The 14,865-nt window shown below is 36.7% G+C and overlaps 2 protein-coding genes across 3 annotated transcripts in view; one reads left to right on the plus strand and one right to left on the minus strand.

The window, feature by feature from the left end:
• Positions 1-1,844: 1,844 nt before the first annotated feature.
• Positions 1,845-14,817, minus strand: MPC2 (mitochondrial pyruvate carrier 2). Its single transcript, XM_019747393.2, has 5 exons — positions 14,404-14,817; positions 9,320-9,360; positions 4,748-4,832; positions 4,144-4,255; positions 1,845-2,159 (listed from the first exon to the last, which is right to left on the minus strand). Exons 1-5 carry the CDS (start codon positions 14,510-14,512, stop codon positions 2,123-2,125), a joined length of 384 nt encoding a protein of 127 aa, XP_019602952.1. The 5' UTR covers positions 14,513-14,817; the 3' UTR covers positions 1,845-2,122.
• Positions 13,889-14,865, plus strand: part of DCAF6 (DDB1 and CUL4 associated factor 6) — a 72,193-nt gene continuing 71,216 nt past the window's right edge. Inside the window, exon 1 of one of the 2 annotated variants that reach the window (XM_074322036.1) lies at positions 13,889-14,208. In XM_074322036.1, the coding sequence (XP_074178137.1) occupies positions 14,193-14,208 (16 nt within the window). In that variant the 5' untranslated portion in view covers positions 13,889-14,192. The remainder of the gene's footprint in view (positions 14,209-14,865) is intronic. The other variant, XM_019747387.2, reaches the window with a different exon arrangement.

The following is a 14,865-nucleotide window of genomic DNA, read 5'->3' on the forward strand; positions in this document are numbered from 1 at the left end:
AATGCCAAACCACAAAAAATTTAAGTTAAGAAGTTACCTCTGATTGAGCATTCTCCACCCTGTCTCTGGCCCCCCTTCCCAAGCAGCGTCTTTAACCTGTGAAAGCTTCAAGAATTGCAATAGTTATGCAAATAGGTTAATAGAATATATCCTTTCTGCAGCTAAATCAAAACTTCCTTTGTCCGAGAAAGTACTTTCCAGGTCTACCTTCAATGAATAAGCTTACCGTTTTCTGAAACTTCCGACATTTATTTAACACCCATCATGGACCAGGCACTGTAGTAAAACATTACCTCAATTAATCTTCACAACAGTCCTATGACAGGCGTGCTATTAATAGACCAATTTCGCTCTGAAAATACTAAAGCTCAGAGCCAAAGGTTAACAAGGTCTCACAATTAATAGGTGGCAGGGCCAAGTTGAAGCCCAGGCCTGTCAGACCTGGCATTGAGAAAACATCATCTAATGAAGACTTGTTAGAAAATAATGATATAGAATTCAACTAACTGGATGGCTCAAATGATTTGTACCGTTATGAAAAGTATTTTTATGGAGTTTAGTACCTACACTGGTAGTAAGGACTTCTAGTATATAAATTCTTTTAAGTTTTTAAGAATAGTTGTGAAACTGATCACTGGGCCACGTGTTCCAAGTGGCAGTGAGGGTTTTTGGCTGGATACGTATTAGAGTCATTTAATTTTTAAGATTCAAAATGGGATGGAGAGTTTTGGGGCAGAAAGGAAGCAGCAGATGGTTTGTCAGTAGATTTTCCGAGGACCAAGAGGATATCTGTAATTCATCTAAATGCTACAATTTGACTGACAAATGGGGCTTAAGAGGACCCATACAAGAAAGAGCACATTTTAATGAAAAGAAAGTGAAACACTAATTCAAAATATCTTTTAATAACTTTTTTTGTGTCAATACCATATTTCATAATACATGTTTTTCCTAAATGCTTAACCCTAGGAAATCCATGCACAAGTGTGCACACACATGCCAAACAAACAAATTTAAGTGTGGCTTATAAAGCATAATGATTTGACTCTTCAGCACCTCTTCATTTTGCCAATGTCAAATTGTCTAATCCTTCCTCCTCAAAGACAGAATACGTTGAAGGAATAAATGAAAAAGTGCAAGGTTTTCAATTGCTTATTGCCAAATTTTGATCTTTATCATATATTATTATTTAAAAGGTTCTTTTGTACTTGCTTCTCTTCAAATTTAGAAATGACTTGCTTTGCTGATTCCCGACTACAGTTCTAACCAGGACTGGCTTTACTAGGATTTTCAGAAGCTCAGTATACCAAATTGGAGGTCAAATCCAACCGACTGTTAATTATTTCTAGTGTGCAGTAATCTGTGCCCAATCTTTCCTCACAATGGGGACAAAGATCATGACCATTTACAGAAAGCCGACTTATGTCCCAAGCATTCTACTAGACACCCCCTTACCTTGTCCAGAGCTACAGATTATAAGTCATAGAGCTGAAATTCAAATTCGGGTCTGACTATAGAGCCTTTTCTGCTACAAAAATCAGTGACTGAATGTAATTCAGTATTTAGAAATGTGTCCTTACTTAGTAGCTGTAAAAGAATTCCAAGAAAAAAAAATTCTTCAAGATTCAAGTTACAATATTTTAAAATAGTTTGAGATTATTTTGCTAACCATTCTAAACCATTTCTCACTCTCTTTAGCTCTATTTCTTTCCACTTTTAGCTAATTCACCATCCTTCACTGCACAACAGATTACTTAACGTTTCCATTATTTTTTGACTTGCTTGAATATGTGTATTCCTATATACACACACTTTGCTTGACTAGAAGAGAAGGAGGCCAGGTATGTATGAGCAAGTATGATTTATTACAGGCAAAGAGTAGGAAAAAAATGTTACTAATATCCATAGATAAGTTCCTTAAATCATGTGTAAAGAGACACCGTTATTAAAAATTTGCTTTATTTTTCTGCTGAATCAAGTACTAGCTCCCAGTTAACTTAGATTTCTTTTATGCCTTCTAGTCACGAGCAGTTAGCATCATCTTACCAATAATCAAATAATTAATCAAACTGAGTCCCAGTGGTTATATTCACATCTAAGTTGCTCGAAGATTCAAGAGCTCTTATTTGTTTGCCTTAGCTTGTAGTTCTTGATTATATCTATAAATAAAACAGAAAGAAAAATAATCATGAATCGCAATAAATAAATGTATAATACGAAGGGAATGAGAAGGATATTCCATCTTTTCTGTCTCACTAATTAAGGGGCTATATAGTTATAAATACAATTTTCCCAGGGCCTTGAAGGTAGAAACAGGCAGGAGGGAAAGTGACCCACGGACTTTATTTCCATCTGGCTTCCAACTGCCAACAAGTTTTAATAACTGACATACAGTTTCCTGTACCTAAGTATTATTTTAATGAACATTTTCATTCTTGAACTATACCACACTATGACAAAGATGTATAAAATTTGTATGACAATATGTATAAAATTTAACAAAACATGGTCCTCTAGAACGTTTTATTTTATACTCACAAAGTGTCTTTCCTGAGAATAAAATCAACTGGGAAGCGATCTTGGGCTAACCAATAAAAATAAAATATACCTCTTCGATGCAGGTAGGCTACTGGCTTAACAGTCTGTAAAAACTTAAGTTTATTGAAGCTAAGGACTGTTATCTTCAATTCTCATTAATCCAAAGAAGAATGAACCACAAAGCCACAGAGTCTTGTCTCTCTACAAGCCCCTGAACTTTACTGACGAACCCCCAACCCCTAGCTTACAACAGACTGAGAATAGTATATGCCCAAGAAGAAACTTATTCCATGAAACCTACCACACCCCTATATTTCTCAAAAGGTCCTGATTTCAAATATTCAAGTGTTTTCCTAAATGCTCCAGAGTCCAACATTTGTACTTCTAACTAAATCTCCCAATCTGCTATCATAACTAAAAGGTGCCAAAAATTCTTTGGTCAAACTGTATCCAAATTTCTAATACGAGAAATAATAGTTCTGAATATGGTACTTGGCGTTCTCTTAGCTCTACTATCATGAGTTAATATAAGGTTAAAAAATGAAATGGTGTATGAGAAAAACACTTTGTGACTAAAATCACTATACAAATTAAAGTTTATATTGATATAAATTAGCCCTAAAAATGGTTGTGAGGCACACTGTAGAAGGAGTGACTTGTTTGTTCATTTATCATGTGCTAGATGATTATGAAAGGATTAAATATAATGCCACTAGTTAAGCTGGGTTGGTAAAGAATGAAATAAAATGTACTAAACTCTGCAGAACAGAATGCCTTCTTAAAGGAAGGTCAAATATAACCCATATTTTCTATGTCTTTATTGAGACCATTCAATTTTTTTAGCCAAAGAAAGCTGTCATTCACGACATTGTTTCGTAATTTAGAAAGGTTCTATGGTTCAAACAAAGCCAGAGCCTTCATCTAAGGTGAGCTCAATACAGTGTTAACCAATCACTGAGAAATAATATTAACTACTGAGTAAACAGCTTTAAAAACTTCTAATGCTCACAGAACACTTTCTAATGCAACCAGTAACTTCACTCTAACATCATTTCCAAGACTACATGACTATATATTTTAGTCCCACTTTGTTATATATAATTGAGAGTGAGTGATAAAGGTTCATGCAGAAAATCCCTTAGGCTATCATAAATTGTATATGTTATCTTAATACAAGAGATTCTAGGAAAGAGTTATACATCTAGATAATACACAGATTTAAAACCTAGGCAACATACTGCTTAACACTTTTAATTTAAACCCCCCAACTTTTCTAGAAGTGTTAAATTTCTGCTTCAGGTACATCCCATCTTAGTATTATATGTGAATTATTTTTTTAAACTTTTATTTATTTGTGTTTTTCCAGGACCCATCAGCTCCAAGTCAAGTAGCTGCTTCAATCAGTTGTGGCAGGCGGAGCTCACAGTGGCCCATGTGGGGATCGAACCAGCGACCTTGTTGTTATTGTTAGTGAGACCACTGCGCTCTAACCCATGGAGCCAACTGGCCACCCCCAATATATGTGAATCTTTAACAACAACAAAAAAAGTCTTGCCACCCCGGGGGCTTCTGAGGCAGATTATGTCAATACCCTGGTAGGCTCACCTCCAAATACGGAAGAGCTGGGAGGCTCCTGCTGCCCCAACGAAGAAATTAACAGCAAACAGACTCCAGTTTTTTGGAATAATGACAAGTGAGTATCTTGACCAAATAAGCCCTGTTGAAAGAAAATATTATTTATTTTTAAAGCATGGTACTGCTGCAATATCTTATCGGAACGTTTACTATTAGAGTATAATAATTATAAATAAGACTATGACCACACAATGTAGACTCAAGGACATAGAAAAGTTATACTCTGTGAATCTTTAATAAAGTTGCTATAATTGAGTTACACAAAATACTCATTTTTTTTATATCTAAGGGAAATCTTTATAGGGCAAGTGAATATTAATTGGAACTTTTCCCCCTACTTATAAAAATATGCTTGTGGCAAAAACTTGGAAAACAAACCCACGCTGATACTTACTCACAGTAACCTACCTCTGCCTTCTCTATCTATAATCTAATAACTTCCTACAGATGACACTGCTAATTCCTTTGTGTGTGAGTGTATTTCAAACGTTAAATTTTTAAGTAAATTGATGGAAAACAAAACAAAAATATTGAATATCCTATTTGGAACGTGACAGACACTCATTTAATGTACCTGTAGCCATCAGAACAGCAGACTGAGCTGTGCTGAGTTTTTCTGCAGGTCTGGCCATGTCAGCCAATCCAGCACACACCAACCCCTGGAAATACACATGAACAGAGAGGAAAAAAAAAGTCTTAAGTGTCAAGTAACGGTTCTTAACTTTAAATAAAACACAAAACTATTTCAGAGATTTTCACATGATAGTAGCTATAATTTTAGCATCCATGCATTAAGAAAATGTGTATCATGACATAAAACTACAATGAATTCAAGAGTGCTTTTTGAATTAATTTGTGTTTTGTTAAACACATTAAGCAGCCTGATATATTTGAAAATCATTGGGGTGTGTATGTATATATATATGTGTGTGTGTGTATATATATACCTGTTCTACAAATGATACTTCTTTCACATATGAATTTATATATTCTTTGTACAAGTTGGGGACCACTGGTGTGGAGGATGCCTGAAAACTAAGATAATTTGCATAGATTCTTCCTTTCATGTTTTTTATCAAGGTTATTCTTTTCTAAAAGTGGAAGCATCAGAAAAGGAAGTATCAGAAAAGGTCTATTAGAATTTTAGTTTCTTGGTTAGATAATTTTTCTTTAATATCAAAGTTTAGATGGTTTTTTAATACTGTCTTTTATGGAATCATACCACTCATACCCTGCCATCAGCACCACTCACAAAATTTAGTATTGAGTCTTCACTAGAATATTAGTTATGCTGCTCTATTGAGGAGATTAAAACATAGAATGAATTTCAGTGATGACAATTCAAGCCTACACAGAATAAGATGGACTAGTACAAAGAACCCCTGCATACCTATTACCCATAGTCAACAATTATTGAGGTTTTGCCACTTTTCTTTAAGTATTTTAAATCAAATCCTAAGTATGTCATTAGAGAATTTGTTTTCAAGAAATTATTTTCAGGTTTTACTGAGTTTCTAAAAGATGCTCTAACACTGGAAAACATAAATCAGTAAAGGGTTTCGGTCCAAATAAAATACACACATACTTGTGAACTTATACACAAATTTAAACCAAATCCAAATGGTTTTGCATTAATAAAGTCAATAATTCAATAAAGCAATGATAACTGATTTAAAAAGAGGCAAATGGCTAAACACAGGAGTATCATTAGAGGTAAATTATGGCCAATACAACTTTTCTTCTCGTTAACTCACACCCAGTCCTCTGATTTTCTTCCCAAATGCTTCCTAATCATCTCTCTCTCCCACATTCTTTTTTCAGGTCCCAACGTACATTTTCTCGGTTTCACGTTTGTTCTAATTCTGTAGGGTGGAATACTGCCATTGCAAAGGGGGAAGAAAGGAGCTCATTTCTACTATGATTCTACTGAGTCCACATATTACACTGTAGCTTGTTGAACAGATCTCTGAAGACTAGAGGCTGTATTCTAGCATTCTCGTTTGGAAGAAGTCAGAGGTCATGATTTTGTTTATTGTCACAATATAGCACACTTTATTCTGCTGGGACTAATTGTTCTCTCCCACAAAAGTATTGAGCTCCCTTTCTCGTATTTCTAAAAAATCCTTTTCTATTTCTATACCACTCTAATCTATGTTAGTTTTCTCAGAAAATTTCATTGTGAATCTAATCTCTGCCACTTACTAGCTGTGTGACTTTGGTCAAGTTACATTGCACTTTGTCTTAAATTTCTCGTGTATAAAATGAGAATACGAATAGCTACCCTTGCAAAAGTGATATAAGATTAAATGAGTCAGTATACTTTTAAAAGTATTTAGCATAAAAGTACTTAGCATAGTTAAAGGATAAAGGAATATCTGGTTTCAATTAAAGTGGCTAAGAAGAACCACCATAGCTAAATATCTGAAGAAGTATAGTAGTCTGAAATTCTTAATATGGAACATATATGACCTGCAGCAGCAATTTTTATGTCATGTATAGACTACCACAGATTAATTATCAAATGCTCTAGAAGAAAACACATTAATATGTACATAAAGTAAATAACAAAAGAAGTCTCCCCACCAGAGAACAAGACACCGAAGTTCCCATCGCTAGGCTGTCATCACAAGACTAGGTACCGTGTTTCCCCAAAAATAAGACCTAGCCGGACCATCAGCTCTAATGTGTCTTTTGGAGGAAAAATTAGTATAAGACCCGGTCTTATATTACATTAAAATAAGACCTGGTATAATATAATATAATGTAATGTAATGTAATGTAATGTAATGTAATGTAATGTAATGTAATGTAATACAATATAATATAATACCGGGTCTGATATTAATTTTTGCTCCAAAAGACGCATTAGACCTGATGGTCCGGCTAGGTCTTATTTTCGGGGAAACACAGAATGATTTCAACATGAACTTAAAATAGATGTTTTTAAAGGAGACGGTCAAGAAAGCACTTATGAGTATCTAATACTGTCATTATTTCAAACACTGATGGATCAGATCAAAGAAACACAACAGCTATTGATAAAATCGAACTTCTAAATTGTGGCAAATTTGTGGTCAGAGGACCTCAAATTTACTGTAAACAGATTAAATCACTCTTATTCTTTTAATAATGGTGCAAGAAACAATACTTCAGCAATCAATTCCACTTTATAGATATATAACTGCAGCATAATTTTATGTGTGGTAGTGAGAAAAGAGGAAGGAAATAAAAATATACTTTCCATTAGTATGTTTGTTTTGTTTTTTTTGCACATCACACTATTTTTGAACGCTTAGTGTGAGCATAATCATCAAAGCTGATATAATGAAATGTTTTTCAAACTGATGGGAACTTTTCTTGATAAATATAAAGAACTGCTCTCTAGTTCTCTCTAAAGTACAGGTCCCAACCACTAATCTAGTCTAATCCCGTCATTTTATAGCTGGGAGGTAAAATAGCAAACAATTTGCCTAAGGCCCTAACACTGAGGGACAGCCACTTCCAGCTCTAACATTCTCAACTACTTAGATTTACAACTGAGTTTTTGAATTGTTCTACCAAAGGGCTTTAACAGGTATTTCCCCAAAGAAGATGTAGAAATGGTCCATAAGTACAAGGAAAGATGCTCAAATGACTAAGCATAAGAGGGAAATGCAAATCAAAACCACAAGAGGTACCACTTCACACCCATTACGATGGGTATTATAAAACAACAGTAGCAAAAGTAACAAGTGTTGGCAGGGATGTAGAGACGCTGGAACCCTTGTTACTTGCTGGTGGGATTGTAAAATAGTGTAATCACTATGGAATATAGTACGGCAATTGCTCAAAATAATAAATATAAATACACCACACGCTCTAACCATTCCACTTCTAGGTATACACCCAAAAGAACTGAAAGCATGAACTAGAATATTGGCACACCAGTGTTCACAGCAGCATTATATCAAACGGTGGAAGCAACCCAAGTGTCCATCAACAGATGAATGGATGAACCAAATGTGGTATAAACATACAATGGAATATTACTCAGACTTGAAAAGGATTCTGACATTAATGAACCTTGAGGACACTGTGCTAAGTAAAATAAGCCAGGCTCAAAAGGACAAATACCGTCTGATAGTACTCATATGAGGGCCCTATAGCAGTCAAATTCATGGAGAAAGTAGAATGGTGGTTGCCGGGGGCAGGGAGGAGAGGGAAACGAAGCGTAATTGTTTAATGGGTAGTTTTAGTTGTGCAAGATAAAAAGAATTCTAGAGATTGGTTGCACAATGATATAAATATACTTACCACCATAAAAATGGCCAAGAGGGTCAATTTTATTTGCATTTTACTATAATTGAAAAAAAAAGCCTGCAGACCACTAGTTTTTACATTTTAGAAGGCATCAAAATCACCTAGAGGGCTTATTAAAACACAAATTACTAGGCTCCATGCCCAGAGTTTCAGATTCGGCAAATCTGCGATGAGGCCTGAAAATGTGCATTTCTACCATGTTACTGGGTCATGTCAACGCTACAGGTCCAGGGATGGCACTTTGAGAAGCGCTGCTATCGGCCAAAGCTGGCCCTTTCAACAGAGAATCAGTGATTTGCTACAAATAGCCACCACAATTCTTTTCAGATAAATGAGAACTTTAGGAATGGAAAACACTGGCAGAGGGTAAAAGCATTGGTCTTGGAGTCAGAAGTCCTGGACTACCATTTATTAAATGTTAATATATACTCTTGGATAAATGCTTCTACTTTTTGAGACTAACTTTCCTTGCCTCTATTTTGGTGTTAGTATCTTCAGTTCTCATGCTAAATTAATACTAACAGTTAATTTGGAGGGGTTCTAACTAATTTAATGTTTTACTTAGCCGTAAAATTTTAGAATACAAATTTCATGTTCCTAGGGCTCACAATTGTAAGCTTTTTGATAACAAATGTGTTCCCAGAGGTCTTTTGTCACAAGAAGTTCAGAAAAAACTAAGTGTGCTTTATGAAGTAAAAATGACACATCCGCGAATATTTCCATGAAATCATTTAGAGGCATACCATGAACATTTAAAAGTACATCCTTTATAAAAGTTACTTCAAATTAAGATGTTCCTATTAGGGAATATTTTTTTCAGTAGTTTCTGCAAAAACTCAAGACTTACCCATTTCATAATTGGAGCCCAGAAAAAAACGGTTTTGGGACCTGAAAAAAAAACACAAAATGTAGGAATAATCCAACTATTCAACTATTTTATACACATCTTTGAATCGATATCAACACATTTGAAAAACAAAGATTTATCAATCTATTTCTAATCATTTTTACTATGCTTTCTGCATACTTTGCATATAAGTTAACCTTTAGAAAGTCATTATAGTATCAATCTTTCAAACAAGTTGTTTTGATCTCCTTGTCAATTACTTGTATTTTTGTGACCTGTTAATTAGCTAAATTGTAATGGAGATGGTTTTAGAAACCACTCCCAATGCTTTGCCTTGAATATGAAATTTAATGTTAGTTCACTTATGGATAACTTCAAATTGGGGAAATTACAGAGTTGCTTTGACACTGTTTCACACTGAAGGCTAGAATTTGGCATTCTTTTGATTTCCAGGAACATCAGGGTCCCTTTATATCTGGGCTCCATTAGACTTTTACTCACTAGTTTCTCTACTCTCAGACCATGGCACTCGTATTTGGCTCCTGAATGCCATGATGCACTGATCCTGTAAATCAATCTTTTCAAACTCTTTGGTAATTTTATTTGGCTTGCGCTTCTGAGATTACTATCATCACACCTGGTTCATTTTTCTTTGTCATATACAAAGTCTCTGGTCACGGGCAGTATCAAGGACTAATTCATTTTCAAGGGTAACTCAGCACATTGTTTTAGTCTCCGGCTTTGAACTTCTCAGCAGACTCCTCTTCCTATTTCAAAATTGATGCTTCCTCTTCTGCCACCCAAAAATTGTTTCCTGAGCAATGCCTCTGGATTCTGGTTTCTTTACAAGCTTAAATGGTTGATCTTTCAGGGTTAATAAACAGTTAAGCTTTTCAGTAGGTGTGCCTGGTAATTTACTCAACTGCCCCGAGCAAGGTGATAGTTTTAAAATATTAACTGCCCTCCTCCCCTCAACCAAACCAAACAAAAAACTTCAAAGTTAAAATTTTGGTTGCTGAAACCTGGACCAAGAGCAGTATGAGTATTTTAAGTGAATAATTTTAAACTACAAAAACAAAACAAAACAAAACAAAAACCCTAAATCAGTTTAACAACTGCTAGGTACTAAATTTAAAAATATCAGTAGCAAATATATGTAAGATATTCTAATTTTTCTGAGATCTGACAGGATGTTGACAAGTGAGTTGGATATCTATAGATGCAAATAACTACTGTTTTCTTCATTGTTAAGCAAAGGAGGAAATGGCTAGCATTACTCATGATCATACAATAGGTCAACAAAAATTTCAAAGAAAATTTATTTTCGTTCACCCTTCCCATTTATCTCAGCTAATTATTTTCTACCTTAGGAGTAAATAAGTCAAATTTAGACATGTATGAATTCAGGTATAGAGGCCTGAAAAAAAGTAATCAATCAATAGTGGATATGGTAATGAGGAAATATTTCTAAAACATGAAGTTTTAATAAAGCAAAGCATTTGAAAATAAACACTGACAACACAATGTCACACGTGTAATTCTAGATCTGGGAAAACCAGGTTTATATTCTACATAATGACACAGCTATTCTTGTAGCTATTCATTAAAACACAACTATTCATTAAAAAATTAAGTAATTAAATAATTATGATACCTGAATTGATCATAAGACCTTAAAATCAAGATAACCGGAAGTATAAACTAACAAAAGTACCTAGCTAACATTTACTATGAAGGAATGAAAAAACTTGATTAGGCAGAAAAACTGAACTGCTGAAATATATCAAATTAAAAAAATCACCTCAAAAGAAATTTAATTTGGAGTCCAAAATGAGGAAAATGTGTCCCCATCAGATATAAATGTACATTCTTTTAAACAAAGAATTAACAACACATTTTCATCTTATTGCTTAGAAGTCTACCTTTGAAAGTTGAAAAAGGCCTCAAATACAGACAATTTGGAAATATCAAACAGGTATTCAAAAAGTATATATATATTTAAAACTATAAACTATTTTCTGTGTTAAAAAAACACAGAGAATGATATAATGGTCATTTTCTTTTGTGTTGTTATGAGTTTGTCTTATTTTAAAAGTGAAACTGATGTTTTTTTAAATTTTAAACTTTTTTTTTATTTGACCAAATTTTTATTTTTGTTTTTAATTTTATATTCTTAATGTAGAGGGGCACATGAGCACAGTGTGAAGTATACACATAACTTTTTTAACCACTGGCCTCATTGTTCCTTAAATTATTTTTTCAAGTTTTAACTTTTATAGAAGAATTTGAATTCTGCAAGGGAATATTATAACCAAATATGTAACAGACATACATTTTCAAACAAATTAACAAATCCAGTTGCCTTGATGAACCTGTTGATAAAATAAAGACATAAATTTACCTTCTAATTTCTTTATCTGAGAGGAATTATTGTTAATGAAATTTATAAATTCTACCTAGAAAGAACGTCATTTATTGTATGTATGATTTTTCCTTGGAACAGAATAAGTAATTTTTACAAACAGGCACATATATACACATCCAAATATTGAACTGAGGTGCTCACTATGTCCCAATGTGAAAAACAAAAGTTTTTCATTCAATGCTTTCCACTACATACCTCTTGCTATCCCTTTCATAGCATCCATTTGTCTATCTTTTGTTACTTTCCAACATCCCTCAACATTCCTCTTAGTTCCCTATGTTAACCAGCTCGACCTGTTTACAATCTATCATGTGACAAACTACTTACAAATATTTAGAATTTGTAAAGGTTACCCTTTGACACAAATATTGACTACCCAAAATTACCTTTTTTTTTGTACTAAAGCTATTCTGATTTTACAGTAAGAACATGACTGGGCTACTTATCGCTTTACACCCATATAATCTTTACATCTTCTGCACATACTTGTTAGTGATAAAATTAAATCTCAACAATTTAAAATCAGCAATGCATGCTATCCAACTATTGATATCCTGGCCTTGCATACCATTGTAAAAACCTCTGGTATGTGAATGTAGCTTCACGTTTAAATGACTCAGTAACATACTATTGTGCAAAACAGTACGCAAAAACTTGAATATTCACTCTGATAACTCTTGGAACAATAATCAGTATCTCCTCAGATTTTATTCAACACTAGTGAATCAACAGTTATATTTTTCATGCTTCTCCATGTCTACGTTGGTGTGCCTACAACTTTTTAATCACAAATAATTTTGCAGTGATGGGTACTGTTATGCTGCATATTGGTTAAAAGTTTAGATGAGAGGGAACTAATATTTGTTGAGAGTTTAAGCGCACTCTGTTTTAGACATTGTATCATTTAATTTTCATAACAATCTTTACATTGTGATAATTATCCCCATTTTGTAGATTAGAAAACTAAGGCTTGGGGGGATTTAAGGTCAAGGTCACAGTCAAAATTCAAACCTCGGTCTGTCTGATTTTTCCTTGGAACAGAATATGCTTCAAAGCCTATGCTCCTTCCACTATACAGACAAAGGAAAACAGAAACTGAACTAATCCAAGAATATCCAGATGAAATGCACAATGTACAAATGAAAGGTAACTCCTTTTCATTCTGAAAGTTGAATAAAGTGTTATAAGCAATGATTATAGGTGGTTAAAGCCAAGGCCTTGGAAAAGATGACTATAAAACTCTGTATTTAAGTATTAATAGTTTAAAATTCCTCCTCCTCTACCGTCCCCTTACCCTACAGCCCAGACACAACGCTTCAGACGGTCAAAACTGACTCCACAGAATTCAGTTGACTCTAAAACTCAGGTTACAGAAGCACTGCCCACCTCCTCCCTCCTGATAGATGATAATCTGCCACAAAACAGCACAATTCCAAAAATGTGAGTGCTAAAACAACCAAAAGGTAGATAAACTTTTTAAACAAAACAAACCTCTCCTTGAAGATCAATTTCATAATGGGTCTAATACTGCAGTAAATAACATTATAGTAAAGTCTAATCCCAAAATGCAGTTCATTCCATTATCAAAGGGTAATCAGATTTAGGACTTAAGCAGCTCAGACTCCAGAGCGCGCTTCCGTCTGCTCTAAATTGGGAAAGTCAACTCTCCTAAGGAGACCAAGTGCAGAGACAGTTACGTGGGGGGAAAGGGCCCCTTTTCGGGTTGCACCTCCATACTTCAACGTGCAACATAATTTTCTCATTTGCAAAGTCTTCGGCTTGAAAGAGACCTTAAAACACATCTGGGTCTTAGTTCCCTGCCAAGTAAGTATTATGACTGTCCATTTTAGAGAGAATTCTGGACCTTAAATAAAGAGTGGGAGAGGCTGGATTCTTTCAGTTTCTTACAGAAATATTTTTTTCTCAACCGCAAGGACACTGATTTGCAACAGGACGCGAGCACGCTAACATTTACCGAGCATGTTGGGAAGAATCAAACATGCATGTTATAGTTAACTCCCACGTTCGCCGCATTTTTCAGGACCTAAGAGGCTCTACCATTTCGCCCAAGGTCGCGCCTATCGTAAGTGGCAGAGCAGAACTAAATCCAGGTCTGTCTACACAACAAGGTCCCGGGAGCGCTTGTTCGGTACTTTCATAAACAAGGACAGACGTAAAGCAGCTCGACCCGTGGGGCGAGGAATGGCTCTGAAACCGGGTTCCTGCATGTGCAGGCCTCCGCCAGCTGGCGCCGAAGGCACATGACCTTTCCTCCGAGCCCTCCCGTGCGACCCGGCAGCTCTGCCCGCGCGGGGCGAGATACCACCACTCGGGGAGGAAAGGGGGAGGCGACGCGGGTTTCCGGGTGGCGCAGGCCCCTTGGTAACCGCGGACCGGGAGACGGATCAAGCCCAGAGGCCCCGTCCGGCTTTGAGTCGAGCCTCCGGGATGCGGTGCCGCAAAGGTCTGCAAGGTTTGGGAGGGATGGTGGCTGAGGTCAAGTGAAAAGCAGGGAGGAAGGGAAAGAAGACGGTGTCACTTGATGGGGACGGGCTGGGGGTGATGCCTCCGGCGGCAGAGCTGTCCGTGGGCCTCCGAAGGTCTATTTTAGAGGGAAAGGGAGGGAAGGTCTCGGCGGGAGCCATTCTGGGCCCATTACCTGCCGGGTGGTTGTACAACGGCCTCAGTTTCTCAGGCAGCATGAGCTCCACTTTATCCAGGACCCGGTGGTAGGTGGCCCTCAGGCCCCGGACGCCCGCAGCTGACATCTCTGAGGACGAGTGATGGTGGCCGGCCGGGCGGGAGGATGGCCGCGTACTCGTTCCTGGCGGACTACGAAGGGCAGCTCGTCACTTCTCCCCCGCCTCCGGGCCTCGCGTTCTCCTCTTCCACCGGGTGCCCTTCCGCGGCCCAGGCTGCCCCCTGCGAATCACCCAGGGGCCTCGACCCAGCTGAGCTGAGGAGGCGGAGGCACTGCGACGCCCCGCCCCGGGCCGGCCTCCGGCCCGCCCCCAGCGGACGGAGAGGAGGAGTCATGGCAACAGGTGCCTGAAGAATTGCCTCCGTGAGCCCTCCCAGAGCCCTGCGGCAGCGCGCCTGCGCGAGCGGAGCTGCCCACGGT

The sequence above is a fragment of the Rhinolophus sinicus genome, linkage group LG17, assembly GCF_036562045.2.
Source record: "Rhinolophus sinicus isolate RSC01 linkage group LG17, ASM3656204v1, whole genome shotgun sequence".
In the NCBI taxonomy this organism is placed as follows: domain Eukaryota; kingdom Metazoa; phylum Chordata; class Mammalia; order Chiroptera; family Rhinolophidae; genus Rhinolophus; species Rhinolophus sinicus.